The sequence below is a fragment of the Primulina huaijiensis genome, chromosome 2 (genome assembly GCF_012295235.1).
Source record: "Primulina huaijiensis isolate GDHJ02 chromosome 2, ASM1229523v2, whole genome shotgun sequence".
NCBI classification, from domain to species: Eukaryota; Viridiplantae; Streptophyta; class Magnoliopsida; order Lamiales; family Gesneriaceae; genus Primulina; species Primulina huaijiensis.
In genome coordinates, this window is record NC_133307.1 from 31,593,210 (window position 1) to 31,611,776 (window position 18,567).

At 33.8% G+C, this 18,567-nt stretch overlaps 4 protein-coding genes and 1 long non-coding RNA gene across 10 annotated transcripts; 2 read left to right on the plus strand and 3 right to left on the minus strand.

The window, feature by feature from the left end:
• Positions 1-2,608: 2,608 nt before the first annotated feature.
• LOC140971695 (myb family transcription factor MPH1-like) lies at positions 2,609-4,453 on the minus strand. The gene is made up of 4 exons (XM_073434085.1): positions 3,912-4,453; positions 3,747-3,823; positions 3,633-3,672; positions 2,609-3,533 (listed from the first exon to the last, which is right to left on the minus strand). Exons 1-4 carry the CDS (start codon positions 4,141-4,143, stop codon positions 3,415-3,417), a joined length of 468 nt encoding a protein of 155 aa, XP_073290186.1. The 5' UTR covers positions 4,144-4,453; the 3' UTR covers positions 2,609-3,414.
• A 5,021-nt stretch (positions 4,454-9,474) lies between these two features.
• Positions 9,475-11,769, plus strand: LOC140971696 (uncharacterized). 3 transcript variants are annotated; one of them, XM_073434087.1, is made up of 8 exons: positions 9,475-9,614; positions 9,723-9,784; positions 10,304-10,437; positions 10,702-10,847; positions 10,950-11,021; positions 11,160-11,255; positions 11,346-11,532; positions 11,644-11,769. In XM_073434087.1, exons 1-7 carry the CDS (start codon positions 9,548-9,550, stop codon positions 11,519-11,521), a joined length of 753 nt encoding a protein of 250 aa, XP_073290188.1. In that variant the 5' UTR covers positions 9,475-9,547; the 3' UTR covers positions 11,522-11,532; positions 11,644-11,769. The 3 variants fall into 3 exon arrangements, with proteins under 3 accessions (XP_073290188.1, XP_073290189.1, XP_073290187.1); XM_073434088.1 differs by having other exon boundaries at positions 11,346-11,528; XM_073434086.1 differs by having other exon boundaries at positions 11,346-11,769.
• A 1,145-nt stretch (positions 11,770-12,914) lies between these two features.
• LOC140971698 (uncharacterized) lies at positions 12,915-14,356 on the plus strand. The gene is made up of 3 exons (XR_012174356.1): positions 12,915-13,318; positions 13,558-13,702; positions 14,225-14,356. It is a non-coding gene; the product is annotated as an uncharacterized lncRNA (long non-coding RNA).
• Positions 13,930-16,190, minus strand: LOC140971697 (DNA-binding protein MNB1B-like). Of its 4 annotated transcripts, none has more exons than XM_073434089.1 (8): positions 16,023-16,190; positions 15,320-15,410; positions 15,123-15,233; positions 14,941-14,998; positions 14,801-14,845; positions 14,457-14,537; positions 14,269-14,355; positions 13,930-14,128 (listed from the first exon to the last, which is right to left on the minus strand). In XM_073434089.1, exons 2-8 carry the CDS (start codon positions 15,391-15,393, stop codon positions 14,045-14,047), a joined length of 540 nt encoding a protein of 179 aa, XP_073290190.1. In that variant the 5' UTR covers positions 15,394-15,410; positions 16,023-16,190; the 3' UTR covers positions 13,930-14,044. The 4 variants fall into 4 exon arrangements, with proteins under 4 accessions (XP_073290190.1, XP_073290193.1, XP_073290192.1 ...); XM_073434092.1 differs by having other exon boundaries at positions 13,930-14,105; positions 16,023-16,189; XM_073434091.1 differs by having other exon boundaries at positions 13,930-14,114; positions 16,023-16,188.
• Positions 16,191-17,014: 824 nt separating this feature from the next.
• LOC140971699 (chlorophyll a-b binding protein CP29.1, chloroplastic-like) lies at positions 17,015-18,179 on the minus strand. Its single transcript, XM_073434093.1, has 2 exons — positions 17,637-18,179; positions 17,015-17,547 (listed from the first exon to the last, which is right to left on the minus strand). The coding sequence occupies exons 1-2, from the start codon at positions 18,117-18,119 to the stop codon at positions 17,182-17,184; spliced, it is 849 nt and encodes a 282-aa protein (XP_073290194.1). The 5' UTR covers positions 18,120-18,179; the 3' UTR covers positions 17,015-17,181.
• Positions 18,180-18,567: the final 388 nt, after the last annotated feature.

The window sequence follows — 18,567 nt, forward strand, 5'->3', positions numbered from 1 at the left end:
AAATATAAAATGAATCCAACGAGTAATGATGATGTTAATACTCATTCACCAAATTTTTCTCAATTCAATTCTCAATATTCTGATGACCAAATTTTAAAACTCAATTCTACCAAATCACAGTGAAATCCCTCATCCTAAACGTGATGATGAGGTGAAGGCGTTACAAGGAAATACTGGACGAAGACCAAATATGAACGCCTAACAAAAGCATGATGCAACACTTCCACCAATTCGACATTTTGAAATGATTGAAGCAATGCTAGTTCTAGTGGTTGACTTGGAAAGAATATAATCATGAGTTGTCAAATTGATAGAATTTACGTACACGAGATAACATTTCATGAATGTTGCGAGCGTGTTTTACTTTCCAAAATAAAAATAAGTGAACTAAAAGTATTTGATCAAAGCGAATTGTTGATTCTAAGGGTTTTCAATGAATGTTACCAAGAAATTGAAAAATATTGATGATAAATCATCTTCATCTTCTATATCCAAATTCTCTGATACATCCACCGCCAATTAGAGAGATGATGTGTAGGAATTGGGCAAAATCATTAGTCTAATGAGAAAAAAGACCTTCAAATAGACAATGATCGAAAGTTCTAAAGGTTGTGGATTTGCTCAAAGAAATGAAAGAAGAAAGATAAATACTATAAAAAAGTAGATGTGAAGATTGTTTTAGCCAAAAAAATATTTTGCAAAAAATTTGAGCAAAATATGGAAAGGAAGTGGGAAATGAGGTTGGGGGAGCAAAAAAGAAAAGAGACTGAGCAAGAAATTCTGATCATGAGAAAGATATCAACGATCCAAACCTGATTGAAATTCTGTGAGTATTATATGTGCAAGCAAAAAATCTTCGTAAATGATTCAGTTAGTAATTTATTTAGTTAAAATATTAAAATTATTAAATTGAATAAAATTTATTAAATATAATAAAAAAAAATTAATATTTCAATATCATCTCTGCAACATCATATCATCACTGTAAAAATATAAAATGAAATTATAACGCTAACACCAAGATAAATTACCAACTTCATTAATCATATTTTTATGAATCACTCATTACATGGGTTTTTTTATAATTAATTTAATTTTTAAAACATATTTCAAAAATAATTTAAAAAAAATTCAAAACTACTGCAATACATGCTTACGAAGCACGGACCATCGTCTAGGAGCATGGTCCGTGCTTCGTAAGCACGAACGCTCGCACACACGAAGCACGGACGCTCCAACATGGATGTCGTGAGAGTCCGTGCTTTGTAAGCACGGACTCTATATATTATATTATTTTTCCCGTATTTTATTTTGTCTTTTTTCTTTTATCACTTGTTTTCATCCGTTCATTTTGTAAATCTTTCACGTGAATTCTGAATTTCTGATTTCTGAATGTTCACGTGAAGTTCAATAATTGAAATCTAAATAACTGAATTCCAGGATCCACGTGGATGATGGTCCGTGCTTCGTAAGCATTGAATGCAGTAGTTTTGATAAATTTTTTAAAATTATTTTTGAAATATATTTTAAAAATTAAATTAGTTATATAAAAAAAACCCTCATTACATTCTTTGACCCATTGCAAAAAATTTTTCTTTTCCCTTTTTCTTTTTTTACAATTAACTGTCCATGTAAAAATTATTGAGAAACAAAACACTAGAATATTTTTAAGCAAAAATTCCTATATTCGGCACTGTGAGGTCACTCAGTAATTGGGCTCAAAAGGTCGGTCTGACCCGAGGCCACCCAACACGTACATCCAAATCTAGAAGTGAGCAAAAACCGAATCTAACCAAATCGATTATTTTAAAACTAAATAAATAATTTTTTTGGGACCAAAATAAGCCAATTTTTTTCATGAAAAAACAAATAAACCGAATTAAAAACCAGTTATTCCATTCGGACAACTAAATTAACAAAATTTTAAGGAAAAAATTAAAAAAAAAAGAAAGAAAAATCAGGAGACTTGACTTTATGTCAACATCAAAAGCTTTTTCTTTAAGCTGAGCCAACATCAAAATCCAACGGCCCAACACTATACATAAATACAATGCTCCTATATAGAAAATGAACTTTTTTTTTAACAAATAAATCATTTTATTCCGTTTAACTAAATTTTTATAAAATAATCAAAAATTAGTAAATCGAAACAATCAGTATTTTAAAAAAAAAAACAAAAAACAAAAAACAAAAAACAAAATCAAATTTCCGAATCAACATAACCCAATTTCAGAATGATAATTCATTTGTTCGGTTCGATCGAAATTTTGCTTCCTCCTATAATTAGGGCATGATGATATAGAAGAATCTCAGGATTACAGATATTAGAAACCACTAGGTATCCATTATGGTTTTCTTCTTCCCAGTTTCCATTGCCACTGGAACACGAATTGTATCATCGTTTCTTATTTTTTAAAAAGTTGTACTCGATCTTGTTCCCAGTTTCCATTGCCACGGGAGGATCGATCTTGTTCGTGTTCAAATATCGCCGGTGAAATTAAACCATATGTCATCTACATATGAGTCAACCATTTCCATACTAAAGTTTCATTCTAACAACAGTGCAAGAAAATTTTCAATTGTTTTATGTATTAAACATTAATATGTATAAAACAATTGAAATTTATTCCCAGTGAAGCAGCAAACATCAGGTCAGGTGGTCTCGCGCGTAATATCTTCCAACATTATTTCAAGTCACAAAATATATAATGAGAAAAATGCATATCACTGGAGCAAGTACCTCAAGATCTCACTTAGAATTGTCGAATTCATAGAGTCAGATCCAGAGTACTTACCCTTCTTCTATTTTCACTACTGAAATTTTCATCCATCTTCTTAAACTTTGAATATGATGAAGTAGGGTACAAGGATAGGGACAAGTTGCTTTCCTGTTCTTGCTGCCTGCTTAGATGCTCATGGTTTCTTGATACTAGCCCGAGCGTTAAATTCAAACCGAGTTCACAATCCAAGGCCTTTCTCTTTAATGTCACATCCCTCTCGATGCTCGTGCTTTGGTCTATATTTGAAAGGTTACTTTTCTCATGATCATAATCTGATGAAATCCTTTGCTCGAGAGCTTTCCGTTCTGTGAGCTGAATGGACTTAAGCCCAAGAGGGTTAGATTGGTTCAGCCAGTTTTCTTGTTTGTGCTGTGATCCAAATTCACGTTTCGTTTCATTGGATCTCGGATCAGATCTTTCATTGTAAGAGGCAAGTTTGGTGTAAAGATCAAGATTTTCTGATCTATAATAGTGGCTGCTCAACATCCTTTCATAAAATCCTGTTCTGTCCATCGCTTCGCCATTCTGAAAAACATGATCTCCATATCTGGGACATTATTTGAAATATCATAAATTATTGAAGAGATAATTGATGAAAATTAGTCAAGGCAAGAACGAGATTGATTATATTAATCTATATATATAACAGATATAGAGCTTGCCTTTGGTTGAAGTTTGGTAGGAGAGGTAGCTGGCTTAGATTGTATATATTCCGATCTACACCTTCTACAAAAAGCCTGTGATTGCTCATCCCTGTAAAAATGGAGAATTAGTTGCGTATGATATACCAATTGGATGCCCTCTTACATATAATAGATACTAGCAGCTCGAGTAAGTTGAAGGGGGGGATACCTTGGTAATTTGGCTCCTCAAACTTCTTGCTTCTGTGCATCTGTAAATAGACAACTAACTCTCAAGAAAGGGAAATTTAGTCCAACAATATCAAAAAATGTTATGTTCTCTTACCTGTAAATGGCTCTTAACATGAGCAATGTTTAGTCCTTTCATGTTCATCAACTGAAGCACTAATTTTGGCGTTGCTCCTGCAACCAGAACCACAACAGCAAACAAGGAATTAATTGAAAAGGTAATAATCAGCATATATGATCACAAAGTTGGAAACTTAATTACTCTCCGGGCCTCCTAATCTTTCCACCGCTTGTAGAAATCGTACATGAAGATCAGGCGTCCACCGCAGCCTAGGGATCTTAGACCGAACATAAGGCCTTACGGATGACTTCTTTGAGCTTTCCTCAACCCAGCTATTGCTGGAGCTACCTCCATTAATTTTCCTCTCACTATAGTTTTCATCATCGTTTTTTACCCTATCGTGCACACATTCTGTTTCACCACTTTCTTCCATTTACGCTCTATCTCTTCTTCTGCAATCGAACTATACCAAGTCGAACTGTTAAAGCTAGGGTTTCACTTGCAGAGAAAAGGAATGGATTTCAATTCATCATCAATAGAGATCACAAGCTAAAGATATAGGATCCGTCTAGCCCCCGAACAAAATTAAGACCTGCTTATATTTTTGCTACTTTTCATCGAATATATGAACAAGAAAACCCTAGCGAGCTAAACCTTGAGATGAAGAAGAAAGACCTTTCTCTTTCCCCCTCAGTTAAACAATTGGAACGTATCAAAAGGAAATCTTTATGTATCTGATTAGTCAACGTTCATATGCATGCTGGCTATACTACATGTATATGCACACAAACTTTTCAATGTTAAAAAGTTTCTTCGTGATAAAAATCACTATAATTTCATTTTTAAATATATCTTTATAAGTTTATATTCTTTTACTAAATTTGGTTCTAACAAAAAAATCATATGACTATTGCTTATATTTTATATAAAAAAATTAAACTAAAAAAAACAAATTTTCTACAAACATGTGTCTATATGTATGTAGTTGAATAGGTTTTGTTTGTTTTAATGCATACCAAGTTGCAGTTTTCCAAGACTTCGACATACAGAAGTTTGTGGACTAGTTCAATCTCCAAATAATGGTAAAAGTAGCTGGAAATTGGATTGATATTGTAAGCAAGTTCAAAATTTTTTTAAAAGATAATTTTTTAATGTTTGTCTGTTTTACTCGGAGAAACAAATCTTGGGACCATCCACTATTTTTATATTCCATCATTATCAAGAAAATTATTCCCCCTAACTATATATTATTTATTTTCTGTTTAATTTTCATAACCACTGCTACAAAAATTCTGAGGTTTACCTCTCATTTTAATCAAATTAATCTTGAATTGTCGGACCAATTAAATAACATATATTTTGCGTTTGATTATTGTACTTGATGTATCCCCATCTTGAAATCATGTCCAAGTTTCGCTGTATTATGGATTCCCATGTGATATTTTAGTCGAGTAAATACAAATATGCCTTTGAAAGTCTATTCTGATATACTGTGCCTAACCACCGACCCCCCTTTTTGGTATAAGTTTGGAATAATTTAATTTATTTTGCCTAGATATAAAATAAAATCCACCCCAAAATATATATTGAAATTAATTTGAATGCCCTTCAATAAATTTTGGCATAACCACATAAAATTTGTATCGGGATAATTACGTTCATCGTCTGGTTCGGAACTGAGAGAGCATATGCATGAAAAATGCATATCCTAAGAAAATGTGTGTAATAATTGTAACCTTGGATTAAAGATAAATTACTTAAAGTACTCTAGCGTTGGCTCTTTTTTATTTCGTGGTTCATGTAGAAGATTTAATAGAAATCAAGATAAAAAACTGCATGCTTGCAGCTGCCTTTACGTCGGGAATCACGGGTGGGTTTTGTTCCTTAGCTGGAACATTGGACCTATCTTGTTTATCCATATTTTTATTACAATAAATCCATCCAAATATTTCAAATTGGGGTTATGAAAAATAATATTATTTGATCATAAATCAAAAAAGTTTTACCAAGCTCGATTTTTTTTTTGTTGGTAAAATGTAATATAAGTTGTTTGATTCCGACGGTCAGATCATGTCATATTATGATATTGTATATTGTAGTAAACCCTGTCTGAATGTCCAATTGTGAATTTACTGATATTTCAAAGATAGAGATGTATCAGGAAACAATCAACGAAACTGGAAAGAGTCTGCAGTGCCCAATTATATACATATCATCTCCCAACTGAAGAAGCCATTTTCAAATTTAGACTTTTAAAGTTGGTGACCTACTATTAACATATANAGAATCCGGGGATTGTCCTAACGAGATATAGAGTACTAATTGAGACTTGAGAGGTGGAAAAAAATTTGGCTTTTAATTCCTCCCACGTGCATGGGCTACGCATTCCGGCCTTGACTATTCTAGGCGAGAAAAGGGCACGCAATTTATTCGGATTTGCAATCTTTGATTTTTAAAAAAACTAATAGATCAAAGTATTCCTCACGGGGTTCTTGATTTTTCTGACAATATTAATCAAATATTGATGGGTTTTAGTTAAAAGTTGCAGATCAATCACCCTTGTGCAACCTTTTCCGTATCATGAAAAACTCGCGGTGCGACATATCTGATGTATTCTTAAATATATGGGGAATATACACGGAGGTGCGATTTATTATTATTTTTCGCGATTTGTAATACCATTACGCGATTATAAGTCGCCACTCTTAAGTTTTGTATCAAACTTCTTAATATAGTAAATGCTTCTTCTTTGCCATGGTTGTTTCACTCGTTTTGGATCTGTTGGATTCGTTGATTGTATGCCCTGAGATAAACGTCTTATTATATAAGATACATAGTCATATATACATATACAATACATATGTACATATACGAAAAATAGTAGAAGAGTTTGGGAAAACCCTAAAATTACTATTAAACAAGAACTCCAAGAATTACCAGGGACGAAGAGCTGGGATTTGCTTTGCGTAACAGTGGTTTTATTTCGTTCAATTAATGAAAAGCAAGTCTCAATATATACATAATTTAAGCCAACGAATTAGTTCGCATAAGCACAGATCAAATCTCCAGACCACAAAAAAAATGTATTTTATTTGTACACATAATGTAAACGAAGTAAACTTTCTCTTTTTTTAATGAATAATATAATGAACTACTCATGGAAAAAAGAGTCGCACACAAATGTCCAAGCTGTTAAGTCAACCCTCGAATAAGACGTGTGTTTTCTATCTAATTGGATAATATAATTATCAAGTTAAGGTTAATAATTAATCTATGTAACATAGGAATCTGTGCGTCTGCCTATTAATGCGGATCTAACATCATTTCAGAATGAGTATGTCTGTCGTTTTATGATTCCCCAATCAATATAATACTGCTCTTCAATTTTTCAATGTCAGAGCCTCTAACTGGCCAGCCAGCCATTTATAGAGATTCATTTTATTGTTGATTTATTGTTGATTGGGAAAATAAAGTTTTTGAAATAAGGAAAGCTCTTTTGTGGAACAAATTTTGACTAATTTTGAAATCTAAAATTTAAGCTGAGAGGGGTATTTTGTTATACAATTTTAGTCAGTCATCATTTTTTTAAAAATGAATTTTTGCATTATATTTCGAATATATTTGAAAATGTCATTTAAAAAAAATTGTTGAACAGATCCATTTTTCTAAATTTATCGACATATTATATATCTTTTGTTCTTTCTCCGATTTTATAATCCATCTTAATTGAACTTTTGATATACTAAAGAATTGAAATATGAACAAGAATAATATTATTGAGAAGGATTCCGACCCGACCATATTGATCCCAGCTGTCGTTTATGATTCCTGATTGTGTTCCATGTATGGTGAGGAGTTGGTACAATATGAGGAAGGAATGATTATTATGATTAATAATTACATGCCTATTTTTACTAATTTAAACATATTTTCTAATTCTAATACAAACAAGGTTCATTGTTTTAAAGAAAAGAATATTACTTACTATTAATTCTTGGGTGATGCATTAGTGATTGTAATTAACTTTTACAAGTTACAAGATATGAGCTAGTCATTCTTCAAAAAGTGATAACGAAAATAAAATAATTGTTATATGAACTTATTATCCAGTCCGATTCGAGAAATGACACCGTTGATAAATTATAGAAATTGTTGTTTAAAAAACAATTAAAAAGTAAATTGGTACATGAATTATTGGATAAACGATAAATTTGTACACGAAATTTTTTAATTGATCATTTTGACGGAATTCCGGTAAATTTTGAGTGAATAAAAGGATAAAATGATTATTTGATAAATTAAAATAAATCCAAAAAACTTTATTTTAAAACCTTTAACCATTCCAAGTTTCCATTGTCTTGTGCTTAAATAATTTTTAACCTTTTGATTTAATTGGTCAAAAAACATGTGGCACAATACGCCGGGTTGGATCGGTCCGTACTTCGAAAGGTTTTTCACATAAAATATGTTTTAAAATTTTAAATTAATTTTCAACTCGAACATAATTTTTTTTTTGCTACAATTAAAATATTCATTAAATTTTTTACGCAATTAAAATTTTATTTTTTTAATCACAATCACTATGTACTTGAATATATTTTAAAAATTACATAATCCGAAAAGTACGTGTATATAAATAAATTTTATAGCTAAATAAAATATATATAATTTATTTCAATATTATCAATATATTATTGAAAATTACTCAGATAATAATCTTTTCAAAGAAAGGTATAATCTATTTAATATATGTATATATATAAGATAATAAAAACCATGTAGAAATCAAAATCGTAACTGAATTATTTTTTACTTCTAAAATATAATATACAAATATCATAATTTAAAATAATAAAACTAAATGTTGGGGTGCAATAATTGTTCATGTTGAGTAGAACAATCGAAACGTAATACATGAGCTGTTGAATAATTTAAAAAAATTGAGTTGCATCATTACCACCAGCTCTAAATTTTGGTAAAACAGTAACGCTCGATTCTACAATGACTATCAGAGCCGATGTCACATGTTCGATTATCATTTATTGCAAGTAGTGCAATTATTGAGAGAGATTGTTGGGATCTAATAATTCTACTTGTTGGATATAACAATTAAAACGCGATGTTTGAGCTACAGTATGATTTAAAATATTTGAGTTGACTGTTGTCATTAACTATAAATTTTGATAAAAATACAAATTCTAACTAAATGTGTATTTTTTTTAATGATAAACGGCAAAAAAAAATTTATGTTGAAATTTCATCGGAAATTAGTTAGAATTTGGTCAATATGTACCAAATACCACAAAAACAAAAATTTTACACCAATTGACCATTTAACCATCAGTTCATGTATCAAATTAAGTTTCTCTTTGAAAAACACCCAAGCGAATACAGCTGCAAAATATTAATTGCAAGAAAATGAAATTACAAGCCATTGATTAGTACTATACAATAATATTTTGTATTTATTTATTGAGTAGGTCTCTTGTGAGACGGTCTCACGAATCTTTATCTATGAGACGGGTCAACCCTACCGATATTTACAATAAAAAAAGTAATATTATTAGCATAAAAAGTAATACTTTTCATGGATGACCTAAATAAGAGATCCGTCTCACAAAATATGATCTATGAGACCGTCTCACACAAGTTTTTGTCTTATTTATTTATATATATTGTTTTCGATTAATATGATTTGATTTCAATTACTGCAAGGTGAGTGGCTAAAAAATAAACATGATGAAACGGTTGACAGGCCCAAAATATACAAGGCTGGATGAAAATATGTGAGCCCAAATACATCCATTAATGGGCTCCGAGGCCTAGTCTCCAGCAAAATGGACATTGCTCTTTTCTCTCCGTCTTCGCTTTTCGTCGATTCCGACGGCGACGGTACCAGCGCAGGTACGTCATCTTCCATTTGAATCATGGATTCCCTCACATCTTTAAGTATATATGTTTTCACTCCTATTAGTTGTTAATATTCCGAGTTTTATTGGTATTTTTCTGCAGAAGAGGGAAACATTGAGAGCAACCAGAACTTCGAGGAGAGAAGACACAGATTTCCTGGAATGGTCTCTAAGTTATTTAATTATCATATTCTTCTGCGTGTTTGAGTTTAAGAAATATTTGTTTTTCACGGTTTTTTTTAAAAAAAATCGTGAAGCTTATGTTTGCAAAAGGATGAGTTTATCCAACGACTTGGAAGTTTTGAAGTTGTAACGTGAGAGTGATAGGTTATTGTTTGCTTCTGATTTATTTCTTTTTCTATGAGATCGATCATTGATTGCGAAAGGATGATTCTGAGAGGTATATTTTGTAACTGTGTTGGAGTGTTATTACTGATAGCCGACTGTGAATTACTTGGACTCATGTGTATGATGGATACGATATGTTTTGGTAGGCGGAACATGTAGCCATGATGTTGCTTGCTGGAGTACTTCAAAGTTTTTTTTAAAAAAAGACTTTTTCGGGGATAACTTTGGTTCTATCAATTGTTTGTAGGCTTTATTCCGTTGCTTTCCTATAGGACAACCTGACATGATTATTATGATTGACCCTTTAAGCTTTTGTATTTTTTGGCGTGCATGCAGGAATTGCTTATCCGGGAATTTTCTTTTCACCAATTAAATGCTAATCTACTCTGGCCCGGCACATTTGCATTTATCGAATGGTTGGTTCATCACAGATCATGGATGGATGGACGGAAAGTAATTGAATTGGGAAGGTGTTATATCACTTTGTTTAGTACTCTTTGTGAGACCTTGTATCTCTTTTCAAATTTTCACCTTTTTCAGCGTAGAATTCTTGCTCAATATTTTAATAAGTTGAAAGCTTTCCAGGATTAAATCTGTCATAGCTACTATCTGTTTAGGTGTTTGTGGATGTATAGCAATCTCGTATTCTCTCTTGTTTGTGCTCAAGAATATGAAATGAATGTGGCAATGCTCTTTTCCCCATTACTGATGTTTATAGTTTGATATTATTGCAGTGGAACTGGAGCTTTGGCCATCTTTTTGCACAAATCATTTCAAGTCGACATTACAACCTCAGATTATGACGATGCTGAAATTGAAGAGAACATAGCTTATAATTGCCAGATAAATGGGGTTACTCCTGTCCTTCCTCACATGAGACGTAAGTTCATTTGCATTATGCTGCGTGAAACTGAAATTTATGTTAGTATAACTACTTTGATGCAGATGGAAAATAATCGGTAGATTCATGCATTGTTTTCAGATTCTTGGGGTGACGTGTTCCCAATTTCCGACCCAAAATGGGACCTGATTGTAGCAAGCGATATTTTATTATGTAAGTGAAGACTCTAGCATAGGTTACTATAAAATGTGAAAATGTTTTTTCTGCATTCATGAAGAATCATTCTTCTTCCTTAAAGAAGCTGACATATTTTCAACACTTGCTTCCCTTACCCCTTATTCGCTATCGCAGACGTGAAGCAATATCCGAACCTTATAGAGTCCTTGTCTTTTCTCCTTAAATCATACAAGCCAATAGCTGTCAATGCCATTTCTTCAAGCGGTGATGGTAAGAATGGGAAGTTTCCTTTTCTTTCTGTAGTTGATCACTGCTACAATTGATAAACTTACCTGCATGTTTGTGTACGTCCTTCTCAAGATGCTTGTCTGCTTCCCCGACCTGCATTTTTAATGAGTTGGAGACGCAGAATAGGGAAGGAGGACGAGTCTCTGTTCTTCAGGGGCTGTGAAAAAGCAGGTCTTGCAGTCGATCATCTGGGTTCTCGTGTGTATTGCATTATGCCGAAAGAAATAACTGCCAATCATTCAGCTTGAGTATCTCGTAGGTATCACTGCCAAGTCTTTAGTGCAAACAAGTGCATCTACAAATCTGCCGCATTCCATGTACGATTTTCATTAATTTAGACACTTTCCTGAATTCGTGTACGTTAATACAGGCATTTTCTTCTGGACCCGTGGCATCTTGATTCATGTTTTGGCCGGTACTAAATAGCCATTTACCAGAGGATTTTGTAATGAATTTGAATTGATTAATTTGGGTAACTATGCATTTCTTTGCCTGAGCCGAAATTGCTATCACAGCATGAGAAAATTTTATTTGGACGCCGAGAATATCTAAAATTGAAATATTAATCAACGTTCTGCCACTACACTGTTGTAAAATATAAGAAGCTCTTGCTGACTTTTTTTTAGGGAAGTTCTTTTGGTTTTTTCCCAAAATGATCTCACTGTCTTTTTTACTCTCATTTGATTTTTATTTATGAAAAGGAGGGGGAATCAGTAAAAAATTATGGAGGTATTTAAAATAATTTATCATTCTTTTTCGTAATCAATTTAATTGTTTCTTTCTATTATATTCTTTTAAATTAAAATATTAAAAGTAAAATTTTGTTATCTCGTATCAATTCTATTATATGATTTTTTTTACGTGCGTGAATTGCTAATTTTTATTAATATTAATACTTATGATGATTGTGACATAATGTTGTGTACTAAATTGTAGTTAAAATATTGGTTTGGAAAATATCAATTTATAATATGAAGCTATAACATTCCAAACCTTAATCAATTAAATTTCTTAAAGATATATGATAACACTTTGCTATTATGTTACACATTCATCGTGAATGTTTATGTGAACATTGATGAGTGATGATATAATACTCAGGAAGTAGATGTCCAAATTTTTTTATGTTTTATCACATATAATAGATGAGTGTCACCAGATCGTTGTTCACATAGATAGGTGTATCATATATCAAAATTAATAGAAGCACAGTGTTTCATATTTTATATATATTATTAAGATCAAATTATATTGAACAATTAACACAAAATTATTTTCAATTAAATATTTTAGTGTAAAATATGGAGTGACTTGAAAAAAAATTTAGTAGGATATGAAGGATAATTACGAAATTATATATTTTGATGTTTTCTAAAATAAATTCTAAAATAATTAATATGATGACCACATTTTTAATATATATATATATATATACACAGACACACTTGCGCATGTTACGCTTATTAATTAAAGAAAGAAAATGGCAAAAATAATAATAATAGCACTAAATGACCTGACTTAAGAATAAAATTTTATTATATAAAATATATTATTTTTTTATGAGAAGCATGTACGTCAACTGCACACATGCAAGTGCTCTAATAAAAATAATTATACCTGAAAACTTTAGTCTGTCTGCCTTGTATTCTATTCCCCTTGATCTTCTCTGCTGCCCGCACTCCACACCTTATCTCCAAGAAGGGCGAAATGAATGACAGCGGAACCAAATTAGTATGGCGGGCGTTCCGGGTCTTCACCCGAACAGTCATACGGAGCGGGACCAGTGGAAGGATGGCCCGCTTACTGGCCGCTGTGGCAACACGGCCAACAATTTTGCTTGTATTTCGGTGGCAGAAAAGAAAGTCGAAAAGGAATTTTCGCCTTCTTTATTTCAGCTTCTGAACCACCCTTGTGTTTCCCACGGCTTGATTATGCTAACGTCTCTATGAATATCAATTTAGATCAGGCATTGTGGCTCGTGATGGTTTATTCGGGCTATACGGAGGTTTCTTGCCGAATGCATTAAAGACTTTACTAAACAGCAGGTTCATCTCTTTACATTCAATTGTCCTGAATTGAATTGCAGCTATCTCTATAGTTAATTCCTTTCTTTTCTTCAATTTTTATGGGGTTGTTCATTGCGGCTATCACTGTAGATTATGCTTCCCTTGGATGGCATCATTTCCTCTGTTCAAGAACTTGGCCTGCTGTCGGTTCTTGAGACATAACCACATGTTTCCTGTATGTGCTTAAGTTTTAAATTTCATTTAAATTGCCGCGACAGCATAAAGCTTACTACATTCGACACCGCCAATCGTCTAATTGCAGCGAAGAGATACAAAAATTTATGGAGCAGAACGGCAAGAAACAAGATTGAAGTTGTAAACATTGATGTTGATTCTTTGGCCATGCTTACGTACACTTGACATGTAAGCATTTTGTCTTCAAAAATCTGATTTTGGCACCCTGGGTTTTATTTTGCTAAACAACCAGCTGAAATATCTAGACATACGTGATTTTTTTGATAATTTATCTGCGCATCTTTTTGTTAATTTGATGATACAATGCATTGAGGCTCTGCGTGTTCTCTTGATTTTGTGTTTAGTTGACTTCTACCTAGTACTACGTACGCGACGGTGGTTGCGATTCAAATCTATTGACAAATTGCATTCTCATAACTGCGTTGAAATACATACACTATACATAAGTTACATTGTTCATACTTGTCCATTTTCGCATTCCAAATCATACATATATATCCAGAATCCCAATCAGTGATCCGCCTTGAGTCTTATTTTTGTGTTGCAAATCTCACTCTTCATCCTCCTCATCCTCCTCATCCTACACAAAAGCAACTATTCGTAACATTTAGCTGGATGCTAGCTTCTAGAAAACAGCACCTTAATACAATATTCAACCATATGTCGAGTTTTTAATCATGTTGCTTTCAGAATATCATAATGGCTTCAGTCCAAAACTTAGTGAAATTACGTACGTGGTCACTCTCGTCGTCATCGTCATCATCGTGAACTTCCGATCCAGACCTCTCAGATCCTTCGTCGCCCTGATCAGCAGAACTCTCCTGCCAATTTTATGAATGAAAAACATTTAAGCATGCAGGTAAAAACATCCTAGCATAAAATGTAATATCTTATGGAAGATAAGTTTTTTTAAAAAAAACACCTGCTTTTTGTTGTAGGCATTCATTAGTTTTTCATACTCGGCCTTCTTCTTCGCAGCTTTGGCTTCATAAGGAGCTTTTTCCTAAGAATGTATTTGCAATAAATGATAAAATTAATACTGTAGCTTCCTGCGAATCAACAGATCAACATGCTAGCTAAATTAACCCAAAAATCATACTCAGTTTAATGTTCACTTCATAGCGAACGTATAAATCATTTATGCGTGTGTAACATAGATAATTACCCCACAATCAAAAGCTTCACATGTACTCTTGAATAATTCGAAGTTTGAAAATAATTTTCCGGCATGTCAAATATGCAATAAATAGAGTTTCTAGCACTTACAGCTGCACCCAAGGATTTCCACTTCTCTCCTCCAGCTTTCCCTACCTAGAAATGTGTAAAACATATCCGAAAGCACGCTTTGTCAAAAACTCAACCTGCAAAAGACATTGCAAGCAAAAATGGGAGTATAGACAACATACAGCTGAGACAGCCTTGACATTAGGATTTTCCTTTTTGAAAGTCTTTCTAAACTCTTCACTGCAATAAAATCATTAAATAACCAACCATTTAGCCCATGTAGAATACAAAATCTGAAAAATGGAATATAATGAAGCTCATGCTTTCCGCTGCACAAAAAATAAGTAATAATGGTGCTTTGTACAGGAACACAAAGAAAGCACTAGGGGGCCTCTTGGGCTTGTTAGGGTCTTTCTTGGCTTTTGCTGCCTTTGGTTTACTTGGCTTCGCAGCAACCTTCCTTTTCCCAATCTTTCTGAAACAAACAACATGCTATGAATGAATACAGTTAAATCTAATACAACACTGTATTAAGTTCCAAAATATGAAATCAAGGCCAACCTATCATCCACGGGTTTCAATGCTTCTTTTGTGTCCTTTTTTGCAGCCCCTTTACTCCTGCCGCCAGTCTTCATTTCAACAAGGTAAACACCTAGACACATACACCAATACACCGTCAACGACAACTAAGTTTACACCCACAAACTAGACAACTTATGTTCAACTAGCGGAGACCATAGTATCCCATATAACAACACCAAGAACATATTTTGGCGTGGGCAGCAAAATATAAAATAAAGCCATTGCTTATGCTCATCAACAAAGTCAACGCAGCGCGCACACAATCGCAGCGAAACTTCAACTGCTTAACAAAATCTAGATAAGCAATATAAAGGTTTGAATCAAAATATTTATTGGCTTCTGCAACAAAAAAGTAACTTTAACAAAACAAAAAAGGGAGAAATAAAGTGGGGAAAAAGAAAAAGAAACACAACCCAAAATCACAAACTGATTTTCCAAACTATAACATACAAAACATCTCCACCCTTTATCATGTTTAACATACAGCAACGAACGATCAAAGCCATGAATTAAAATTGAAGTGAAAAAGAAAAAAAAAGTAATAAATAATCCAAGAATAATCATATTTCATACAGAATTAAGGACCTTAACACCAAGAAAACACTGCCACAAGCTCTATGTATGAATTTTAGCTAAGAAAAACTATAAAAACAGATAATTATTACAAAAGAGATAAGCATACCAAGAAGATAACAAGAGATCGGTGCTCAACGAGTCTAGAGGAGAAAAATAGAATTTTAGAATCGAGGGACCAGAGTGAGAGCAAATCCAATTGAGTCACCGGACTAGCCGGTTATTGGAATTTCTTTTTCTTACTACTTGTTGGCCCATCGGTAATCGGCCATACTATTACTAGTCCATTATCATTTATCCTCCATCAGTTATCACCGACATTATTTTATTTTATTTTTTTATTTCAATTTTTGGATATAGACACATCTTATTTTATTTCAATTTTTGGATATAGGCACATCCTCTTTTTCTCTAAGGTGTTGGAAATTTGGATATTAGAAGTATAAATAAGTTGAGTTTAAAACATATATGGCCTCGAGAAACTCACTGATTCAACTCACAATAAATCGAATTATGAATCCAATCGAACTGAATATCATATTATATCAATCAAATATTAAGACAACTTCTTAAAACAAACTAATTTGGGTTCGAATTGAATATATGTTTAAATAATGTTGATTAAAATATAATAAATCACAATTTATAATATCATGTGAAATGGAATACAAGTAAATTACATTTATTTCAAGAATTCAATGTCACGAATAAATGCTCAAGTTTTATTACTTAAGAGTGAGCGGTTGAAATAAATAATCGAGAATCTGAATTGGCAAATACGAATGGACGGGTCGTTGAGCGGAACCTCTCTTGATTCTTGAATTATTAAAGCTAGCTAGTAGAACATCCGCCTCACCCATATTACAACATTTTCATTAAAACGATAGGTGCCAAGTAAGTTTCAAATTCTCCCTAATATCGCATAGAAAAAATTAAACCCAAGAAAATTTTAAATAGACTTTTCGTTATTACTTGGTTTAGCTAATACTTGGCTAAGTATCATTTTCGTTCTCTACCTCAAAATTATCGTGCGTGACAATAAATGGATACCTTTTTTTCTTCTAATTTTTTAGGGGTAAATCTGAAATAGATATATGATAATTAGCAACATACACACCCAATGTTTAATATAAAAAAAGTCTGGATCGAGATAGTTTTCTTGTTTCAATGAGTTTAGTTTAACTGTGAAAACGGGTGGGTCGTTCGGGTATCGCAATTTTTACAAGATGACTTTGAAATTCACTAGACAACATGGGGAGCCCACTGGTTCAAGAGAAAAACCCAAAGGTGTCAAAAATGGTCGTGTGGAGGGGGTCGCTCAAGTGGGTGGCCCAGTTGTTGAGTGGACCCTTGCCGGTGGCGGCGGCTTGCACGGCGAATCCTAAGAAACCCACCATGGCGAGGCGGGCATGCTTGATCTCAGCCAGCTGAAGGGTCGCCTTCTTTTCCGGGTCCGCTGCTAAGCCCATCGGGTCGAAGTATGATCCACCCGGGTAAAGCCTCTTCTCCGGGTCAAGCTCACCGTTCCTCTGGAACTCGATGTACCCGATCACCAACAACTCGATCCAGATCAACGTGCTCATCGAGAATGGGAGTGCCTGCCCGAGGTATGATGATCCCTCCACCAGCTCAACCTGTAGACATCGTTTTGACTCGATAAATCACCAAATAATTCGAAATTTTCCGTGTAAAAAATCTTGGTATCGATGCATGAATATACTACCTTTCCTGCGTCTTGCCAGGTAATGCCAGTGAGCCACTCGACAGTCAGGGCTCCGAGAGTCGCCAACATGGCCCACCTGCCATGGATGAGCTCGCATTCCCTGAATCTCTGCAGTCCAAAAACCTCGCTGTAAGGTTGGAATGGCGTGGACTTCACGTCGTCAGACTCAGTTCTGCTTCCGATAATATCCCCGGCGTTGTTCTTTGCCAGGTTCTGGTCGAGTGAGTCCAAATCAAACTGCAAGTATTCAGCCGGCTTGCCCAAACCGAACGGGTCAAAGCCGTAGTCACCGATGAGGGTACCGTCGAGATAATCCGGAGCCTTGACCCCGGGATACCACAACGGTCGGTCGGTAACGGGCTTTGATGCTGATTTCTTGGGAGATTTCTTCTTCCCGAAACCAAAGCGTGCCTGGAAGCGGCATGGGCCAGAGTGGACGTCCGGTATACGGGTCCCTACGAAGGATGATGTGGCCGAGGCCATGGTGAAGGACTGAAGGAAAAAAGTTAACGAGATTTGAGCATGTGGCAATGAAGTAGTACGTGGTATTTGGCTGGGTCACAGAGCACAAGTGTGAGTGATAGAGATATAGGGTGGAGGGATGGTGGCCGTTGGATTGAGGGGGTGAATCCATCTGAGGGTTGTAGGAGGGTCGGCCTTATCTTCTTCTTATCCGGTTTATTGAGTAAATTATTGGACGACTGGTTTGTTGCAGTAGGAATTAGGATTTTTTGCCTTCGAATACATTTTTTTGTTTTCAAATTTTTTTTCTTTGAATTAAAATTTTATTATTTATAAAAAACATTATGTTATCGTATCATATTATATCTCAAAATGTAATATTCTAAGATTTAATATTATTCTAATATTCTTTGGGAAATGCTGCTCTAAAATAGTGTTTCACATCAATTTAGCGTAACATTGGAGATGG

Coding starts and splice junctions, on each gene's coding strand:
- LOC140971695 (XM_073434085.1), bottom strand. CDS start 4,143: ATGGAAGAAAGTGGTGAAACAGAATGTGTGCACGATAGGGTAAAAAAC. Junction 3,824..3,911: donor AAGATTAGGAGGCCCGGAGA/GTAATTAAGTTT, acceptor TTCTGGTTGCAG/GAGCAACGCCAAAATTAGTG. Junction 3,673..3,746: donor ATGTTAAGAGCCATTTACAG/GTAAGAGAACAT, acceptor GTCTATTTACAG/ATGCACAGAAGCAAGAAGTT.
- LOC140971696 (XM_073434086.1), top strand. CDS start 9,548: ATGGACATTGCTCTTTTCTCTCCGTCTTCGCTTTTCGTCGATTCCGAC. Junction 9,615..9,722: donor CGGCGACGGTACCAGCGCAG/GTACGTCATCTT, acceptor ATTTTTCTGCAG/AAGAGGGAAACATTGAGAGC. Junction 10,438..10,701: donor AAAGTAATTGAATTGGGAAG/GTGTTATATCAC, acceptor ATATTATTGCAG/TGGAACTGGAGCTTTGGCCA.
- LOC140971697 (XM_073434089.1), bottom strand. CDS start 15,393: ATGAAGACTGGCGGCAGGAGTAAAGGGGCTGCAAAAAAGGACACAAAA. Junction 15,234..15,319: donor TTGAAACCCGTGGATGATAG/GTTGGCCTTGAT, acceptor TGTTTGTTTCAG/AAAGATTGGGAAAAGGAAGG. Junction 14,356..14,456: donor ATGCCTACAACAAAAAGCAG/GTGTTTTTTTTA, acceptor TAAAATTGGCAG/GAGAGTTCTGCTGATCAGGG.
- LOC140971699 (XM_073434093.1), bottom strand. CDS start 18,119: ATGGCCTCGGCCACATCATCCTTCGTAGGGACCCGTATACCGGACGTC. Junction 17,548..17,636: donor CCTGGCAAGACGCAGGAAAG/GTAGTATATTCA, acceptor CGATGTCTACAG/GTTGAGCTGGTGGAGGGATC.